This window comes from Grus americana, chromosome Z (assembly GCF_028858705.1).
Source record: "Grus americana isolate bGruAme1 chromosome Z, bGruAme1.mat, whole genome shotgun sequence".
Classification (NCBI taxonomy): Eukaryota; Metazoa; Chordata; class Aves; order Gruiformes; family Gruidae; genus Grus; species Grus americana.
In genome coordinates, this window is record NC_072891.1 from 55520438 (window position 1) to 55541410 (window position 20973).

General features: G+C 44.3%; 1 protein-coding gene across 3 annotated transcripts in view; it reads left to right on the forward strand.

Annotated features, from left to right (window-relative positions):
• The window catches only part of SLC44A1 (solute carrier family 44 member 1), a 79857-nt gene extending 59284 nt beyond the window's left edge, over window positions 1–20573 (forward strand). The window contains exons 15-16 of one of the 3 annotated variants that reach the window (XM_054810253.1): window positions 1330–1410; window positions 20008–20573. In XM_054810253.1, coding sequence (XP_054666228.1) covers window positions 1330–1410; window positions 20008–20217 — 291 coding nt within the window. In that variant the 3' untranslated portion in view covers window positions 20218–20573. Of the gene's footprint in view, window positions 1–1329; window positions 1411–3633; window positions 10344–20007 lie in introns of those variants that run through there. The other 2 variants (XM_054810256.1, XM_054810254.1) reach the window with 2 other exon arrangements.
• The last annotated feature ends 400 nt before the right edge of the window (window positions 20574–20973 follow it).

Below are 20973 nucleotides of genomic sequence, written 5' to 3' on the forward strand. Positions count from 1 at the left end.
CAGATAAGTAATGATGCTTTCCTCCCTTGATGTCACTGGTATTGGGTTCTATATGCTGGCTGTGAGATGAGCAGTTGTCTTGCAGAATCACACCTTTGGGTATCATTTCTTGTAAATGATACATTGCAGAATGGAAAGAAGCAAAACAAGGGGTAAAGGCTTGGGTTTCATCCTTCCGTAAGAAGGACCTCTCTTCCGACATGGAAGAAAAAAACCCAACAGAGTATTCTACCCCACTCACAGATAGTAATCACACTGGAGCTTTTCTTCTTTGAGATAGACAGGAACCAAAATTTGCTTCTCAGTCTCTAATGCACAGAGACAACAGATACTATGTTCTGTCCATGAGCCTAGATGGTATGTCAAGGCCCTTTGTACAATTCAGTTCTTCCTTGTTTGTCCCATCTTAGTCCCTGTTCGTTCTCGCTAGAGACCAAGATGGAAAAATTCTGCTCCTCAAGCCATTCATTTTGTTGTTGAGTAGGTCATTTTCTTGATAATGTTTTTTAATGGCAACCGTAGAATATGTCCCTGTAAAATGTACGCACATGTGTAGGCTAGAGGGAGACTTTCATGACTTCTTAGCATAATTTTTTTTCTGATTACTTGTTGGAAAAACATGTTGAGAAATTAAGGTTAAATTTTTACTAAAACACTACAAGTTTAGAGTATATAATAAAATGGTAGCTGATTAGTTGCTTTTTATCACAGAATAAGAGTAGAATGTCTCAGAAGACAGCACAGATGAATCATAAGAGCAGTGTGGGTTTCTTTAGTGAACAGTCAATGTCAGAAAACGCAGTTAAAGTTCACTGAAATTTGCTACAGAATGCTTGCCTCTAAGGAAAAAAAAAAAAGTACTTAGAATTAGCACCTTTGCTAATGTTTGAGTCAGCGATTCTGATCCGGTGACAAATTTAAGAGTTTGAATTGAGGGACGTTAGGGAAATCCACAAGACCTTGCAAGTAATTATCTCCAAGTGCCTATGTTTGATGGACTTCTAAAATTACATGCAGTTCACAGGATATATGGTAATGTATCCCTCCAACGTCCCTTCCTTGTAAAGGAGAGCATTGTGTGGAAAATGTGAAAGTTGTAACAGCACACAACGCAAATACCTGCCTGGCTTCCAGAATTAAATGAGGGGGACCCTTGTGGCTATTTGGCAGGCTCTTTTGGTACTTTGTGGACAAGTCTGACCCAGAGAAGTGGGAGGAGCAAGTGGTGTTGACATTTTGAGCAGTTACATCTTGAAGTTTTGTATTGAGATTTGATGTTTGGAGTCTGCTCTAAGAAAGCATTTTTTTTTCTTTATTACTATTTTTCAGGAGTTTGTGGAGAATAGTAGGAAATCTATGAGAGAAGCTGGCCGGGGAGGTGGAGCTGAGGGCAGAGAGCTAAAACCAATGGTAGGTGCAGATGAGGAGGTGGCGATCCTCCAAGAATTTCACTTTTACTTCTTCTCCCTCTTTGTCTTTACTGACTGCACTTCTTCAGGAGAAGTTTTTGTTCTCTGTATCACTCAAGATGTTCTGCTTTTTCTGTTTGTGAGCTTGCCTATCACCTGGATGGCAGAGTTTTTGTCACAGCTGAGACCATCTCCTGTTAAAGTAAGATGAAAGGAACTGTGTCACATGAAACAAAAAATTTCATTAGGATTAGTATGCGTGCTATGTGGTATACAGCCCCAGCTGCTGAGTACTCTCAGAATAAGATGACTCTGGAATTCATTGGGCTATTTTGACTTTAATCCTCTTTTCAGCCCTGAACTGAACAATTTTTGTTTATCTTACATTCACTGTAAAAGCCTGAAGAACACTACTGAGCGCATCCATTGTTGCAAAGTAGGACCAGGCATTTAAAGCTCTCACCAAATTTTATACGGTGCCAAGGAATTGGATACAGTGATTCCTTTCAACCTGCTCAAATGACATTTCTCCCAGTTGTTTGTTTTTATTGCCAACTACTTATGTTGCTTGTCTCTTGTGTGCTCTTTCCATCTCACACTGTCAGATACACAGACAGTGAACAATGCATCATTTATGCTTCTGCAGCCTGTTTTACTTATGGTGTGCCTGTTAGGAAGGCATTGCATGTCTGAGTAGCCTGGAATAAGGAACAGCTATACATGGTACAGATAACAGATAGGAGGATGAGTTTGGAAGGTGGAGAACTGAGAGCATATGATGGAGACCCAGGCTGGGCAAGGTATGACTTGTCATTGTGCAATATGACTTTGTGAAATAAAATATTTTTCCATCATTACTTTCTCAGAGTATTTGGGGCCTGATGCAGTTCCTTACCATGGGGACAATTTTTTAACCAAATGGAACCTAAATAAGTGTACACTAACAGTAGAATTTTTTTTTTAAATTATGTATGTGAAGCCATGTTGCATGAGCACTTTTTGACCTAGCTGGAATTGGTTCCTGCTGTAGAATGGATAGATGTGTAGCTTTATGTGTCTTGCTATTTCATTATAGCATACCAGTTTCTAGATTTGCTTATGCCTAAATGCTGCTGTCTTTATACATCTAAAAAACCCTAATTCTATGCTCATTTACTGTTTTCTTCTGGGAGTAATTCTAGCTGTTCAAACAGACACTAATGTTGGGTTTTTCAGAGTGGTCTGAACATTGTAAATGTAAAGTTGCTGTTAAAATGATAGAGAATGGGGTTTGCAAACCCTCTAGTCACACGCACAAAAAATCTCAGTCCAAAAATGTATTATGTTAATCTCTAATTCAAACAGCTGGTATACCTTAAGTGGTTTTCCACTTTTGCTCTCATCAGTGCTAGCACAGACTGCTACTCAGAGTTTTGTACTTGACTGCCTAAAGCTTGGATGTTAAAACTTTTATTCATCCCGCGCCTTGTAAAAGGGCAAACCAAGTACTTGCAAGTAAAGGGTGGTCTTGTTCTTTTAGGAACTTGAGTCAAGGCACTTGAGCCTGGCACTAGCCAAAAGTCCTCCTAGGAGAAGATGCTGACCACTTGGGGCTCAGCCTGAGTGTCACCTGCTGAATTACTCCCAGTTCTGCTGCTCATGCGATATTCTTGTTTGGAACTGACTGGGCCTTGTTTTCTCAAGTGGTCTTTCATTTTGGGGTGTTCAGCTCCAGTGGAATAGGTTCTGAAATATTAGGATCTCGCTTCCTGACAAGGACAGGACACAGCAGTTACCTCTGAAATTTCCGATACCTTTTCCCAAAGCATTGATAAAGGCCTCAGTTACACTTAGAATAGGATCATTCATAAATCCATTCTGTGCTAGTAGTGCCTGTAGTCCCAAAATTTGGTGTTTGAAAATGAGATTAATTTTTCTTTTTTTCCCCCATCATTTTTAGAAAATAGTCTTTACTGTTTTGTTTCAGTCTCCTTGAAATGCAGATATTTCTTAGACATGACAATTAGTTCTAAAAGTGAAATGCCCTAAGTGCAGTTGTATGTTAAATAGGTATTGATAGCAGTGAGGAGGAAACATTTAGGACCTTCTGTTCTTGATCAAGTCACAAGAAAAAGAACACTTTTTTGCACTTCTTTCTTTATGGTTTCCAGTGACCCCTTTGACTCGGTTTTTCCTTGTCTTTTGGCATTTGTCTAAGACTGTGCTGTATGACTTTGTTTTCTAGGCCTCTGGAGCAAGTTCATCTTGAAACTAGCCAGCCATATTGGAACCCATTGACATTCCAAAACAGTATATATATACATATATACATACATATATATATATATATGAATAAACAGCCAAAATCAGAGAAAAGGAACAGGGATTTAATACTTTTTTTAACAATTATTTTTGTGAAACATGTACTCTTTTCATACGGGTGGCTTTTACAAGCAGCTTTATCATTGTTCCATTTTTTTAATTATTCATTGTGGTCATGGAAAAGTTGATTTTTATCTGCTTGATATTTTACAATCTGGAGGAGGTATCATGGTGAAGATAATCTGAAATGATGACTGGGTTTAGAGACCAATTTCCCATGACACTGCTAATCTGCTGAGAGTTTTACTTGTTCAGTTTGTTTAAATTTGCATTAAATTCAGGATAGTTAGATGTAAGGAAAACCTTCAAATCAAGAAAAGTCTCAAATTTAGTTTTTCAAAAGGTGGTTTCAGTGAGAGTTCATTCAGTTCAAACAGGTTTGCAAGCAGTCACTTTACAGCCCTGGTGGGGCACCGTTTTGTTTATCAGTATCAGATATCACAATAACCAACTCCTCAGGTATTCAGGTGTGTGGGAGCCCTTGCATCTCCTATTAAACAGAAACTAGAAAATGGGGACAGATAATTTTTATATGCAATTAACTTCCTATTTTACCCCTCTTACCCGTTGCCCACTACCCTCCCCTTGAGTTTAGTAGCTTCCTTCACACTTCAACAGCGTTCCTTTGAAGGGTATGGATTCTCCATATGAGCAATTGAAATAACAGATCGTTAAAGCTCCGTCTTAGCCATACTCATGATTAAGTCATGACTAGATGTAACGATGCTGAGGATGGGAAGAGAAATGAACTGTACTACTGTACAAAAAAAGTACCGTATGCTTCATTTCATTTAATGCCAGAGAGCTTTGGGAGGTGGAAGGGACCATTCCTTGCCTGTTGTTTCGTCCATATTCATATGTACTGTAGCGGGTGGCCAGAACAGGAAGGGGCAGAGAAACATTTCTTTGGAAGTGTAACTGCCAGGATAGTTATCTAAAGTTATCAAATAATGACAAGAGAACGTGCTATTATTATTATATACTTACGTTTCTTTTCAGTCTGGAAGTTCACCAGATATGAATGCTAATATTCAAATCTTCAGCATATAGTAATGGTAAATGCTTAAAAATGTATTTGCTAAGAATTCATGATCTGTCTATGCTAGATACTCCTTTTGTTACAATTTTTTTAAGAAAACTATTTTTGTTAATGTAAAGTTAATATTTCAGAGCAGAATTTTTAAACTTATTGCACTAAATATAAGTACAAGTAAATAATGCCTCAATGGTTTGATGACTCCATTCAAGAAAATATTTTGAAAGACAAAAGCCCTTCTACAGAAGCTTTGCAATGGAGTGGAGAGCTATGTCTACCTAGAGACATGCACAACTCATGTTACCAAGTTTTAATAAGTAAGCAGTTCTCTGTGCTTCCTTTTAGAGAATCAGGCTTTTAAATTGCTGTTGAAAGTTTAAAAAAATGTGTAGTGTCATGTAGCTAACCAGTGCTCTTACCTTTTGGCAATAGTGAAATAGTTCACTTTTGCTTCTAGAAGTCATTTGATAACTTAAATTTGTTTTCTTTCAGTAAGCCAATTAAAACGATTTACTCTTTTCATATCACAGAACCCAAACTATGTGAAACGTATGATAAAAATACATTTAGAAATTATAGGTGCTGGGGAGGCAGGGAGACAGAATTATACAGACCTGCAAGCACTTACACACCTATTTAAGTGAACGATATTGGTAGCTCTACTGACATCAGGAGGGCTAAGTATGAAAGTTGTAACTTACCTATCTGTGTAAGTGCTAACTGGACTAGAGCTTTCAACCTAGGAATTCAAACTGGAGCACTGGCAAGGCATCTCAGTGCAAGTTAGAGGTCACTTCTAGAGGACTATCTAGAAGAAGCACTGGAGCAGGCTGAATTTTGTGGAGAGGCAGAGTTCCTGCTGTACCAGTGGCTAAGACAGCAGTGGCACTGAACACCGATATTTGTGTAGATCAGTGGGGTTTAACAACAGAAATTTAAAAACTGGCTCAGATGAATGCTAGAAACTTGATTCCAAGGCTACGAAAGTTATCTGGTACACAGTTGCTTCCAGAGAAATTAATTTCCATCTTGTCTGGAAGTTACTGGAGGTGCTTTGATTGAAGCCTTGGATTCTGCACATTTTGACAACAAATTTCTGCCATGACGAGTTCTACAAGTTTGTGTTCTCTCCTCACTGGAAGTCCTGGGTGGTGGTTTTTCTCTGCAATTGCAACTAGGACTGCAGTTGGAAACAAATTTTGTATTTTTGTATGACTTGACTGTGCACCATTTTTATAGCAGTTTATCGTGTTTTAAAAAGAAATTTGTTTTATTTACATGGTGTTCAAAAGATACAGGCAACACTTTTCTATGGGTAGTTGTAATGTTTAAGTGTCAAATCTATATCGTTATAATTAATAAAATCACGTGCGCCATTCTTGAGTGTATATCCAGCATGCAGAGCTTTTTAGTCATGCCAAAGAGGCATCCACACACAGGCTTTCCAGTGGCCGTTTCGAATGTCCTTTGAAGTTCTTTGCAACCAAACTACAAGCCGCTGTCTTCCAGCTCTGTCTTGTGCAAGGAGATAAGCAGAAGACTGACATCTGAAGAGACAACTTTTCAGGACAAATTTAGGCTCTGCTTTCCTTTCCTAGTGGGGATAGGGGAGTAGGAGAACACTTGACATGTAAATCCCTAGTCGGCAGTAGAGGTGCTGGGGTCTGCCAGTTGTGATGGATTAAATATTTATTTTTTTTGCCAGCTGGTTATTAAAGCCAGTATATGGACTGCTTTGTGGGAAGCAGTCTAGACTAACTAAAGAATGATGTTGCACTGGGAATAACACTGCAGGAGGAGCAGGTGAGATAGCTGGGGTAAAGAAATCATCTCCTTGGAAAGTCCACTGAACGAAGCAGTGCTCAAGGACTGGAGATTCGGGCTGGACAGCTGGGGTTTAAAAAAACAAGCCAATGCAATTACTGGTTCCTAGATTTGGTTTCTGCAGATGGTCTGCATCATAGCCTCTGATCAGTTAGGTGTCAAAGGAAAAAAAGCATGCCATACTTTGAATTGTTTAATTTTTTTCCACATCGTTTTACTTTCTGTTCTATTTGGAAGCTGAGTGGCAGTGTGTTGTCTTTTTTGCTTCTTCCAGTCTTAGAGAATTTTTTTTATTCTTTTAGCTCTCATTTCTGTATTGCTCTTTCAGCAAAGGAGTGCCAAGTGGCAGAGTGTCACCTCCCCTTTGTCCCACCGATCTTAGCACATGCCTTCTCACCTTCCTGAGGCAATGGTTCAGGATATCACCAGGACTGAATGGGAGGGGGAGTAGGTGCTGAGCTGAAGTTCTGAGGTGGGTTGTTTTGTATGATACCACTCCATCACTGTGCTTGCTGTAGTTAGGAGTGCAGCCCATCACTTCTACTGTTTCAGTGCTGCTCCACAGCTAAAGTAAATACATAGTATGGCCAGCTTAGAATTGCATCTTCAGCCTTCCAGTAGCTTATGTTCACACTCCCAGCTGCCAAATACAGGATTGGGTTTTACATGTGGCCTTAGCTTGGCATGGTAACCCAAGGATTTCCTGCATTAGGAAGGCATGTCCTAGAAGGGAGAACTTAAAGTAGAAAACCCAGTTACAGGTTGTGGTGGGTTGACCCTCGCTGGCAGGTAAGCCCCTACTCCATTGCTTGCTCACTTCCCCCAGTAGGATGGGAGAAAGCATTGGAAAGGCAAAGGCAAGAAAACTCATGTGTCAAGATGAAGACAGTTCATTAAGTAAAGGGAAAAAAAAGAACCCAAGTGATGCAAAGGCAATCACTCACCACCTCCCACCAGCAGGCCAATGCCCAGCCAATCTCTGAGCAATAGCTACTTCGGAAAACTTCGCTCTCCTCCTCCCCCCCTTCCAATTTTATTGCTAAGCATGATATTATATAGTATGGAATATTTCTTCAGTCTGTTCAGGTCAGCTGTCTTGGCTGTGTGCCCTCCCCCCCTCCTGCCCAACCCCAGCCTACTCTGCTGGAGCAGCAGAGTGAGAAACAGAGCCTTGACCCTGTGCAAGCACTGCTCAGCAACAGGTAAAACACTGTCATGTTATCAATGCTGTTTTGGTCACAGATCTAAAACACAGCACCATACGGGCTGCTGTGAAGAAAATTAACTCCATCCCGGCCTAACCCAGTACACAGGTCCACTTACCCAAGAGTTAATCCAAGACTTCCTCCCTGCATTTCTGTACAGCACCTTCTCAGGGTGGTTACTTCTTTCTGAAAGGGCTTTTTCAGCAGCAGGCCATTAGCCTGCTCCACAGTGCTCCCTTTCATGGAGGGAGCAGGGGATGCTAGCTCTTACTCTTTCAGCACAAAATGGGGATATAAAGCAGAAATGAGCCCTTTCTGTATCAGTGTTCTGGCAATTGAGCAGCCAGTGTTGGCAACAACATACTTAATGTGCCCTCAGGGCGTGCACTTTAGTGGTTTGCTCTGAGTGGTTATGATGTATTCTATGAATGTATGTTATAGAGTCAGAATAAAATGCATGTAGCAGACATATACTCAACATCACCATCCAGTGATCATTTGGTTCTGAGTGCATATTACATGCTGTATTGAACATGGCACTGTCATTTTAAGAAACACTCTTAAGATTTAAAAGTAGATACCTAAAAGCATCCCTGTTTTTTAAATCATGGCTTTGCCTGTGCACTGTTACTGTTTACTAATCTAAACATCACAAGTCCATTGTTTCTTGAACAGTTTGTGTGCCACATTATCGCCACAGAAATCCTATTTCATCTTTGTGGAATAACCCCCTCATGTTTCCTGAAACGAAACCCAACAGACTTATTTGAAGCATTTCTTGCACTCAGCTTGTTTGTTGGGATAATGGAAGTTTACTCTGAATATTTAATTTTTAAATGCTCTTTCAACTATTTCATCTCTGCTGTTATTTCCATCACATAACAAGAGATTATGGAGACTAGTAAATATGTATTTCTTGTGTTTTGTAGCAAATACTGTTCTCAAGGTATTTTTTTTCTTCTATATTTAGAGGGATGAGAGAAGAGATGAAACTTGTCTCTTGTGGTGTGAGTTATGTATAAAAGGCAGAATTTCTGGACTGGGATGGAGCTGTGATGTGTCTTGCAGTGTTTGCAAGGTGATGAAATCAAGCCCAAGCTCTTCAGAGACATTAAGATTATGAAAATGTTACTAGGGACAATAGGTAGCATGAATCCATCTAAAAATACCCATTTGGAGGCTGAACTACCTGGCATTCATTTGACGGAGATGAGTTAAAATAGAACTAGCAGAAAACTAGCAAACACCATCAGATTCTACTCCCCTGCTCACTGAAATGGTCAAAAGGTGTGTGAATATGATGAGCAGAATTTGGTGTTTTGAGCAGTTGGTACTTTTCTGTACAAACATGGGACTCCCCTTAGAACCAAAGTGGCAAGAATTCAGAGCAAAAATACCAGCTGACTTTAGCAGAACTAGCCTAATTTCAGTAACTGTAAAGACAGCTCTGGCCTCTCTAAATATGTGATGGAAGATGGTGGCAGCATAGTTGGCCACCATTCCTCAAGTGCACCACTGCTCCCCTCTGACTTGAGTAAAATAGGGGCAGCTAGGGAGGATGTCAGAAAGGGTTTGTGAGATTAGGAAGCCGATTACTCCTGAAACCCATCAGAAATTGGGCAATGAGTGGAGTTCCCATGAAAGTCATGATTTCTAACTCTCAAATAAATACTGTGTGTGCTCCCATGCTAGTATTGGTGGGGCCCCTCCCTGCTCAAACAGAAAAGGGAGAATATCTCTCATTAGAAAAACTGTGCTGCAGTCAGTGAGGTAGTGTGTCCTGGGGGAGCGAGGGAGGAGAAAACAGAGAGGTTGTTTTGTTTGTAATGTAGGCCAGAAAGCAGCTGACAGAGGTTAGGTGGAGCCATGGAGAGCAGGTTTTCACAGGTAGACAATATTCTGCAGGATCTTCACAGTAGTTAAGAAAATTCACATTCCGATTCACAGACATCTCACAGCAACATCCCCTGTGCCCTGCTTTTATTTTGCTCTGGAGCTCTTCAGAGCAAGAAAGAAGGTGGAATCCTATACCTATAGAAGGGAATTACTTGTACATGGTGGATGGTGTTGCTGATTATAGCAATTACCCTAAGGAAAAAGGAAAATCTTCTGAACAGATTTTAAAGGCTTGACAGTACTTGCATTGTCATAGTCCATCAAAGCTTCATCTGGAAGCAAATTTTTCATCCACGTTCACTCATACTTCTAACAGGGCAGTCAAACCCCTGAACCAGTTTAGTGATTTACATTGAATCAAGATCAACTAATAAGTGCTCCTTTTTCCAGTGGAATGCCACCTCCTTTGGGAATGGGAAAAGTAAATGTGACACTGTTTATCGTTGTCTGAGAACTTGAAATGTTTTATCCTGCAAGCTGTGAGTGCAGGAAGAGAAGGGAAATTAACAGTGCTGATCTAATCTTAGATTTTCTGTGTAAACTGACATTGTGCCAGAATACTGATGCAAAACTGTATTTTAGTCTAAGAAATGTATAGATTTTTTAATGTATCAAAATAAAGTTTTTCTTTTTAAGTAAGAAGGATGTTTCTGTGTCTTCCCTATGGGGTGCTAAGCCTGGTCTTCCTCTGGGGAATACTATCTCACAGCCCTGAAAGCAAGCAGAGTCCATCCAGACCTTTGCTTAAGCTTTGCTTAGCTCTGTGCCTGCCCTTTAGCTGAGTAGCTGCTGTAGTGCTGGGCACGCCTACTTGGTGTTCTCACTGTCCTGGTGCCAAGAAAAGTGTTGTGATGCTAATGCTTTGTTGAGCTGGGTGGGGTGAATGGGGTTTTGGAGAGCAAAGGCGGTCCCTTCCATGGATAGCTTGGGTGGAATGCAGAGTAGGGAGGGATGAGGGAAACCTCATAATTTGAGTGCTATGCAAACTGCACATCCCAGTGCAGCACCTCCTTGTTCTGCAAGGTCCTGTACAGGCTCCCCTCTCCCAAAGCAGGATCTCCGTTCTGTAGAGGTGCTTTAAATGCCTGGATAGCTGAAGATGGATGATGAATAGAAGCAATTGATAACACAAGTGTATAATCTTACTAGGAGAGGCATGTGCAATCGCAAAGATTCCTTCCCTTCTCATCTCCCTCCTGTGGGCAAATTTCTGCTTTCTTTACTGTCAGTCTCTTAATACGTTAATAAGCCACACCGAACAATGTTTTCTTGCTTGTATTACTCTTCACTGCAAACCACATCAGCACTGTATTTGCATAAGATGGTTTACTTTATCTGGGAACCAGTGCCACTTTTGAACCTGAGGCTGAAGCCATTGTGGGTAAATCACTAGTTGGGATGAAAGGACCGGCCAGCCCATCAGACAGGACCTCTGCCTGCAGGCAGGGTCCCATGCTGTGGACCCAAGTGTTTTGCTGCATATCTCGGTGTTCTGCAGTTCCTCTGAAGGCGTGTCCTCATGGTGCCAAGTGTATTTTTCATGGTTTAGTAAGGGTGGAGCTTGGCTAGATGGGTTAAGTTGCATGGACCAAAAGAGACTCCAGGGGTGCCCTTCTTCATCAGTAGAGGTGTAAAGGGCAGGAGGCATGTCGCACACAGGTTATGAAAACCTCATCTGGTTTCCACTGGTTTTTGCCTGTGTCAGAACTGCAGAATAGAAGCTCTTTGGCTCTCCTCAACATCACCAGCAGTGAGGGACTGAAGCACAGTACCAGGAGAGTAATGATGATGCCCCCAGCTCTGAAACAAAAGAATTTTGTGGCTTCCAGGGCAAAAAATTAAAAAAGGAAGGCGCTAAAGATGAGACGGGGAGGGCTAGTGAGAGAAGCATGTGCAGGGAGAACAGAATGGGACGTAGGACTTGAAAGAAAACCTGAGGGCAGTGGATGGAGTGGGTAAGAAAAGCCAGGAAGCTATTAGCAGGCAGGAGAGCAGGAACCTGGAGACAAAGGGCTGGAGCTGCAAAAGCAGGGTTTGTCCTTTAGCCACGCAGCAGTTCCCACCGCCCAGACACTGCAGGCAACGAGCATGTACTTCTGAATGCTAGTCTTGGATCCCTGCTCCCCCACCACAGCCAAAGGACTAGTCTCCTTGCAGGACAGCACAGCTCCCTGGCTGCCAAAGGAGCTCTCCTGCCTCGTGCAGAGGATGGGACCCTCTCTGTGCAACCCTCAGCACACAGCAAACCCTCTCCGAGGCTAGATCCTGTGCTGCTAAAGTCTGGCACAGCTCCTTCCTCCCACCGGGGGCCACTGAGGAGCTGACCCAGTTTTAGTTGCTGGTATTTAGATGTTTAATGAAGATTAGCTAGTGCCCAGGGAGAGATTATTTAGAATATCTAATTACTATTTAAATTATGAATGTGTGAAAGGGATGGAGCTTGCACTCCCCCACACAGAACACCTAAAAAAGCTGTTTTTCTTTTTCTGACATCTACTACATGCTCGGTCCTTGTTTACCTTCAATACACTAAAAATAAAGGGAAGAAAATTCAGCGCCAGGGCAGATTTTGTGAGAACATTGCTAGAGCAGTCAAAGGTAGAAATAAAGCCTATGACAGAAGCTACTGAATTGTTTTATCTAGCCACCTCAGCTGACAGTAATTGAGTGGGAGACAAATAAATGGGTGAGCAGATATTTCACACTGCAATGCTTTGAAGAAGAAAGCACAGGCCTGAACCCTGTGCCCTCTCAGAAAAACAAAACAAACAAAAAGAGTGAGAGTCTGCCACAGTCCCAGAAACATTGATCAGATGTCCCTTGATTTTAATTACTTTTCTGACAGCTCTTAGCTGTATTCTAAATATTAAGTCCTGGAGGAACATAAAAATACAAACCACGGGCAAAAAACATTCAATAGGCATTTGCAATGTCAAGTGGAGCAGGGTGATCTGGGCACCTCTCCTGATTGCGGGACCTGCCACGTCCCCCCATCTTTGCTCCGGGTGCTTCCAGCTTAGACAGGGGCAGCTCAAAGATGTGGATAGCTGCCTGGGGCCAACACGCTGCTGCTCCACCACAGATCTCCTCTGTAGCCTGGGGCTCATCACTTGCTGTCTTTGTGCCTCCCTCTCCCTGCAGATGGAGATGCCAAGAAGGTGAGTACGTTAAGGATCAGTAGGCACTTCGTGCTGCAGGAGGGATGGGTAAGGCTGTGGGGGAAGCTGGGAAATGATACAGACATGGATACCTGAGGCTCATGCCTCTTCTGATGCTTAAATATCTAAACATTCAATCCTCCACTAACAAACCTCCTCCAGTCCTTTAGTGGGCCTTGTAGCTCATTAGATACATGAAGTCATCCTGGCTTCCTTTCACCAAAAGTCATCTACTGATGTTTCCAACATTTCTGGTTTCAGTGAAAGGCACAGGATGTGACTCAATATTCTGTTTTTCTGTGTTAGGATTCATTGCCCTGACTTCATCAATGGAAGGATGGAGTGGCAAGAAGGGTAACAATGTCAATCCCAGGGGGGAGGGTTCAGAAGAATATCTGGAGGGAATCCAGGGGTTATTTTGGTCTTTAAGACCTCTGATAACTGAAAGAAAACAATGTACCCAGCACAAAATGTCTGGAATCCCAGGCCAGGAATACCAACGCAAGAGCCTGCAAGAAAAAAAATTCACTTGTAAGGCACTGCTGGGTCCCTTCCGATCCTCTCCAAATTGCACTACTGTCCTGTCCCACTCAGGGGGTGAGGGTGAGGTTAACTTTTTAATTCTCTGCGCGGTAATCAGAAGTAATGACAATTACTTTAGAGGCTCAAACCAATCATAAATTTACTTAAAATTAAGTGGAACTACAAAAGATAGAGGCTTGGCAAAGGTCATAACGATGCTCAAAACTTAGCAGAACTACGAAAGGTAAGCGTTTAGCAAGATGTGTGACGATATTATCCTAATGTGCCCAGAATTAAGTTAGAGACAAAGAGAGTGATAGAGAGGAAAAGAAGGAGAGAAAGAAAAGAGAGAGAGAGAAAGAAAGAGAAAGAGAAAAGATATCACCACCCTTGGATCCAGTGATGTTCTCTGCTCGTAGTTGTAGTCTTCAGGTGGTGGGCGCGTGCCGAAAACTTATGTTTTCCCTTTTTATAACCCGATGTGCCCGCCCCGTAGGCAGGGGTCTGTCATCACTGAGCAGGTGCAGTATGTGCTCAGGAATGTTCAGGAATGTTCTAGAAATGAGCTGGTGGGTTGTGGGGGTCCTGGGGGCCTCACTGCCCCCCCCCCGGGCTGACCAAGTGAGTGGTGATCTGTCACAGGCACATGGCGCACAGGGCACAGATGGTCTTTGTTTACGTGTTTCAGGAATAGAGGAGTGGTCTCACAAGACGTTATCCTGCCTCCGCAGGCTCTGTTCTTGTTCAACACTCCCTGGTCATCATCAGCCCATCACTGTCCATGTCAAGATGGGTGTTTGCGACATTCACTTGTTATCAGAGCCTCACAACTACCCCTAATGACAACAGCAAAACTTGAATACCTAACATTGCAACATTGCTAGAGAAAGTAAAGAGATTTCAAAGCGTGAGTTTGCTGCCTGTTTCATAAAATCTGGCAGGAGGACTGCAGAGAACTGCCTCATTCCTATGAGCACAGAAGTCCTGCTACCTCCAGGCAAGAAGCACTATAAATTGCTTTTGAAAGCTCTCCGGTGTTGCATCCATTCATTGTGAGACAATGTGTGGACAAGAAACCTCAGAAGGGTCTGTATTGCATCACAGCAAGAGACCAGCCTGCCAGAAGAGCATCAGAGGTTCATGCTGTCTGTGATGAAGAGGAAGCTTCAAGAGAGAGCTTTATCAAAATAAAATTTGCTCCCAAAAAAAACCCTGCAGCACAGGAGCGTGCACATCTGATTTCCCAGAAAATGCACAGCTTGAAAAGCTGTTAAGCTTTAAAAGAAATAATAAGGAAGCAAAGCTTGAATGAAGGATGTAGGAGAGCTATACACAAACCCGACATTTATGTTCCTATCATTGTGTTCATAGGCCAGGCCCCTAACCTTCCTGTAATCATAATTTAGACTTTCTTTAAGAATAGCACATAACAAGTAAAAAGTGCCCATGAAGTTTCTGACCCATGGGGGGGAGGAAACTGTTGTTCAAAACAAGTTGAACATTTGGTAAGTGGCCACAAACTGTGCCTAGGCTCCAGAAGGGCCCCAGCCATGCCATGGTGAAGAAAGTGGGCAGAAGGAGGGAATGGACTGATGACCTGCCAAGCCAGAGGCAGCAAGTCAACAGGGGAAAGTCCCAGCAGTGGCAAAGCCTTGCTCAGTGTCCAGGCTGCAGAGCACCTTGTTTTTGCACCTTGTAGCTATGCCCTCTTCTGCTGAGCTCTTGCAGATGTTTTCCAGCTAACCCTTCTGGAGGTATCAGGTTAGAAAGGCAGTAAGTAGGGAAAAGGCAATGGAAAAGCCAGTAAATACAGAAAAGGCAGTAAGCAGCGAATGAGATGCCAGGATACAGAGACGCTCCTCAGAAATGGGCTGCAGGAAAGCTCAAAGGGGATCCAAGAGCATTACGCCTGCCTCACTTACTGGAGGAATGGCAGCAGTGCGTTTCTTTGCAGGGTGAATATTTGCGCTTGCTTCTACCAATTACAGCTACCCTGGGTGAATACAACTGCTGCTGCTGGCAATTAAAAAGAATAAGGTCATCTTTGGCTAGAACTAAGCATTTGCATGGAGGTGTCTGGGAAAACTGTGTGAAAACAGATGAGCCCTGCAGTATGAGGATCACTGGATTTTCAGCAGAAGAGCTTCTGGAGAGGCCCTCCTGTGAGTGTCTTACTTTTGCAAGGGGGCAAAGCTGTCCTTGCTGCCTGTTCTGATAGAAAAAATGTTAAGAAGGCTTGGTAAGAAATGAAGCACCATTGCAGGCCAGGACACACAGCATCTTGCAGTGATAGTGGTAACGCAGCAGGCAAGTGGTACTGCGCGTGTCAGATATATGCCGATATACTATGGTGTGCTTGTGCAGGTTACTTTTAGTAGAAACTATTATAAATGATAAATACTTCACACTGAAGTAAGCTACTCTTTAGAAAAAAGAGCAGCTGCTCCTGAGCCAAAGCGTTATTTTTTTGTATTAAAAAAGTCTAGGCAAATACAAAATTTGTGTTTTCACTCTTCCAGATGAGCCCTGCCAACTTGCTCAGCCTAAGGGCACAGCTCAGTACAAGGCATAAGCAGGATCATGAGTCTGAACAGTAACAGCTTCATCTGCTATTCTGGTCCCTCCTTTGCAGTCACAATAATGAAATCCAGGGGGAATTAAAAGTAGTCTGACTACAGAGCCCATCACTCAACCATTGTAATTTGGCCATGAAATAAACAACTATAGAGTAGCAAGCACAATCAGCTAATAAGATCAGCGCTTCATCATAACCCCATTTTAAACAGGCTGCTGATAGAGTAATTTTGACACCAAAATACCATTGCAGGAAATGCATATTCCCTGAAACTCATTGTGTGTTCAATTAAGCAGCATTACAAAGAAGCCAGCAAGTGATTTTCATCATGGGCCGTCACAGGGAGGAATTTCTCTGCAGAACACTGTGCTCAGACCCGTGCTGACCATCAAATTTTCTGTGTTGTACCCTTCCCCAAAGCACAGCCAGGAGAACATGGTTACAAATGCTAGCTGCAAAGGTTTTAGGCTGCCCACAGCTCCCCCTCACGGACCTCAGCTAGGAGGGATGCCGCACCCATACAGCTGCACACTCGGCTCTGCAATATCCTCCATAAATAACTCCGTTTGGTTCAACTCAGCATGCGCTGAGCTGTATTTATTCCTCTGGGGCACTATAGGCCTGCTTTTTCCCCTATGCATGAAGATCAGGAAAGCAAACCGGCCTTGCCCATTTCACTGTGGACCATTTCAGTGAGCTCCTAGAAAATGGAGTTTGCTGGGGCTCCAGGATCTCACTAGCAGCTCAGAGCTCATTAGGGAATCGAATTTAATGCCCTGGCAATGTGCAACTGCTTCCTGCAGCGTGCATGAATGCACAGCACTCCCTGGGTTTGTAAGCCACCCAGCAACGGTGCTTCCACTGTCCTGACTGGAGACTGACTGCAGCTCTCTGAAAGGGAATTACATTTTGTTTTTCTCTCTAGTTCCTCCTGCAAGAGCAGACTGCTCCCTTTCATATCTATTCTAGACCTCTAACAAACCACCAAAGGGCAGTTCATCTCCTGAGAGCCCCTGGCATATAATCTTTCACCACAAAAATAATCCTGGTGCAATGAAGTCTCCAATCTTCAAAGGTACCTCCTGGACCAGCTCCAGTTCAGGACAGCCTTGTTGTGAGATGAGCTGCAGTGGGCAGTGTGGCTTCAAAGGACCCTTCCTGCAACCTGTTATCTCAGTGCCCCCTCTGCCTTTTGAGCCTGTCCGAGGGTGGGCTACCTGCCGTGCCAGGATTGCTGTGTGGTTTGCTACCTTCTTAGCTAAAGGACTATTGCCAGCTTGATGACCTTCTGACAGATGTTAACGGTGTGCGTGTGTCCCCCACCTCTCTCCTCCTCCAGGCGGGGGAGGAGGGGGCTGATTTGTGTCAGCGTTTGTCCCCCCTGCAGCCTGTGGCCCAAGCACCTGGCGTGATTTCCGTGCTGGACGCAGCCAGCCTATGAGCACCGCCAGGAGCAGGAACAGATAAGAAGCTCGCCTCTCGACTGGCCCAGGCCAGAGTCAGGAGATGGTGCACAAGGCACTGGCATTGCCGATACCTGACCTCCCCCAGCTCCCGTCCTTGCCTTCTCCAGCTAGTTTATCAGAGTGCACCCAAGGCGATGCACCAGAGGTTATTGCTCTCCTAGAGGTAGCAGGAAATTAGCCTTCGGGGCAAAGGTGATATGCTCCCTTTGTGTTTCAGTTATGGTAAATGTAGGACACAGTCAGAATACCCATTTCACGGTCCCCAGCTTCTTGTGCTTAAGGAGAGTTATGGCTTATCGTACCCAACCATGGTGTTTTTTTCCTCCTGCCAGTTTTCTTTTGCTGTGCAGCCAAACTTCCCTACAAGATATGGGAAGTTAAGGGGTCACATCCATCATCCATTGCTGCTGTCCTAAGGGGGCACACAAACACATGCAACACTGCCTTCAGAGGGGTGCAGAAATGTAACTTGCAACCCTTTTATAATTCTCTTCTTGTCCTTGAGGCTCACATCCCCTGAATCACCTTTTTTACCTTGCCTCAATCATTGCAGTCCTATTTTTTCTTTTCTTTGAACAGACAGATCTTCATGCCACAGATAAAACTCTGTGCTACTGCTGTCCAAACGCTTAGCCCCTTTTCTTTTCCCCATCTACTTTACACCCCTTCTCTTCCCCCACACTCTCACCCAAGCATCACTGCGTTTGTGCCTCCTCTGATTCCCTGCTGTTCTCTGTGATTTTTCTCAGACAAGCCCTTGGCCCCAGTCTTAAACACCATGTGTGATTCCTACCTCCCCAACCTAGACCTTCCCTCCATGACACCTCTCTGCTCTTTCTGCTCAGATCTGAGGTGTCACACATCCATGGCTGCCCACCCCGACTCTCACTCCCGTAGTCCGGGACAATGATGTTCCTCATCTTTCCCCTGCTGTTGTCAAGCTAGGTATCATATTTGGCTGTCTCACATTTTAAACATTCATCTGGGAAAGAAAATGGAAGCTGTCTCCATTCTGCAACTCTGCTTGCCCTAGTAACTTCAGTGAAGGTAGGCAGATGGACAACAGCTTAAAATCTCTGCCCTGCCTTTTTTAAGATCATGACGATGCAATTCTGCTGCTATTTTAAGCTTTAATCTCCTTGTTTTGTGGTTAAGTGCTGGCTACAGAGAACACGGATGTTTTGCTGCCTCCTTGCACATCCATTCTATGGTTTCTGTCTCTGTGTCGGTGGGTCATTGTGTAGCACTTGGTAAACCAGGGGTCCCACTCCAATACAAAATGTCACTGATGGAATTTCAATTGCACTTGTCTCTGCCTCCCCTTATTTGCACTACAAGCAGAGTGGTGAGTGGAAATGCACTTTCAAGTGCTTTTAAACATCTGACCCTAAAATGATATGAACAAGGACCCAAAGGCCTTATGTGTGGTGGTTTTCAACTTCATTATTGAAGTAGCATTTAAGTGAAAGTGCTAGATGCAGGGTCCCTCATTGGTACAGCACTCTGCATGTGGCAACACAACCATAAACACAAGCAGCAATCTGCTTATATTTCATTCAGAGATAGAGGCTAGACTCAGATGTAAGCAACCCTAAAGCTTTGGTTTAGAGTGTGTTTTGCCTTGGGTCCAGTTACAATTTAAATATTATTATCATCTGAAGTGCTTCCTTTGAGAAGACAGGAGGAAGTTACACACTCCACACTGGCTCCAGTGCAGGTAACACGGGGAGACTCGCATTGATTTCTGTGGGATTTCACTGCACTTTTCAACTGAAACCTGAGAGGACCCTTAAGTGAGTAGTGTTTTCAGTACCTGGCATTTTTAATTAAAACTTCCTTCGGTTAGTGACATTAGCATAGTGCCATGTGTTGTTACCCACCTCTCCTCCGAGAGACCACAGCTCGCGGTGGCAGACCCCCATGATCGTGGGCACACAGACCAATATACGTGCAAGCTCTTCAAGGTGTGGTCCTGCAGTGGACTCATGGTGTCCTCTTCTGTGCACAGCCTTGGCATCTTCTGGTGGATGAGGGCTGTGGGGCACATGGCCAGGCAGGTGCCTGCAAAAGCAAGGACTGAGGGAGCCTGGGGCATGGGTAGGGACTGGGAGTGCAGCAATGGCTGCTGCTGGTACCCAGGTTTGGGGGTACTTGTGGCGCTGCGGCACAAGCCCTGGGATAACACAGGTCACTGTAAAGCCAGCAAAAGCGCTTGCAAATTCGCATCTCCCATCTCTCTGCTTTGTCTTTGCTCTTCAAATCTTTTACAAAGTTCTTCAAATGTCCCCAACAACTTTGGTGAACTCTATTTGCCTGAGCAAAACTGCAGTCACTGCAGAAGAGGACATGATCCCAAGCAAAAACCACTATTAATCGTAAATGCCCGTCAGTGATCACCGAGCTACCCATTTGGCCAGCTGGCCAGCAAATGGTGGGCTCCTCAAACCAGGCACATCCAAATTGCATTAGCAGTGGGCAGCTGTTTCTGTGAAGAAAGGCGTGCACAACGCACAGACGTTTTCTTGAGGACCACAACACCCTGCTTTCCATTGCAGGTCCCTGGCAAACAGCTGCACCTTTCTAGAGGTGCATGTTGTGGAGCTTCGCTGATCTGGGCAGCCATCCCACCCTGCAGAGGCAGCTGGCAGGCCATGATGGGCATGAGATGTCTCCAACTGGTTGCAGCACGGCTCATCCTGCCCCAGAGAGCAGCCAGGCACTGTGGGGAAGGGAAACAGGACTGCTTGGCCACAGGTTATGAATGAGGACTGGGTGCATCCATCTCGTCCTTTGCAGGAGAGTGCTGCTGGTGGTGGGGTGGAGTTGGAGCTGGCTGTCCTTGGGAGGAAGGTGTGGGGCTGTCATCAGCCGCTCCTCTGGCTTTCAGACCATCCGCAGCCCGCAAGAGGAGAGCCAGGATTACTGTCCACACCACGGCTTCCAGTTCCATTGTGCCCAGGCTACAGTCACTGTGTGTGCAAGAGCTTCACCCTGTGCAAAGCCTTCAGACCCCCACCACTCTGTTCAGCAAACTAGTGGTAACCGGCAGATAAAACTGACAGGTCATGCGCTGCGTCTGAGCTACAGCATTCCTGCTAGACACTGATCACAGGCAGGTAACCCACCGCTCTCCTCCGGCCAGGCAGACTGACGAAGACACACTGCCATCAGCTGGGCGTTTGCAGCCGCCTGCCTGTGGCCACCGGAGCCCAGGCAACTTTCCTGCCAGCTGGCAGGGGCTTCATATAACCACGTCTTTTGTGTTTGACAAGCTCTTTGCAGCAAACAGTGCACGCAGAGCGCGTGCCTGCCCTTGGTGAGAAAGGCAAACCAGTCTGCAGCACAAAAACAGGATTAGGAGGTCTTGAGCCCATTAAGAGGGCTAATCCTTGCTATGAAGCAGCTTTAGGGAGCCTTGCATCCTCCATGGCGCGCCCCACCATCCACCAGCACTTACTCGCTGCCTGAAGGCAGGCATGGCAGCAGTGGTGCTCCTGGCACGAGCAGCAGTCTGCCATGAG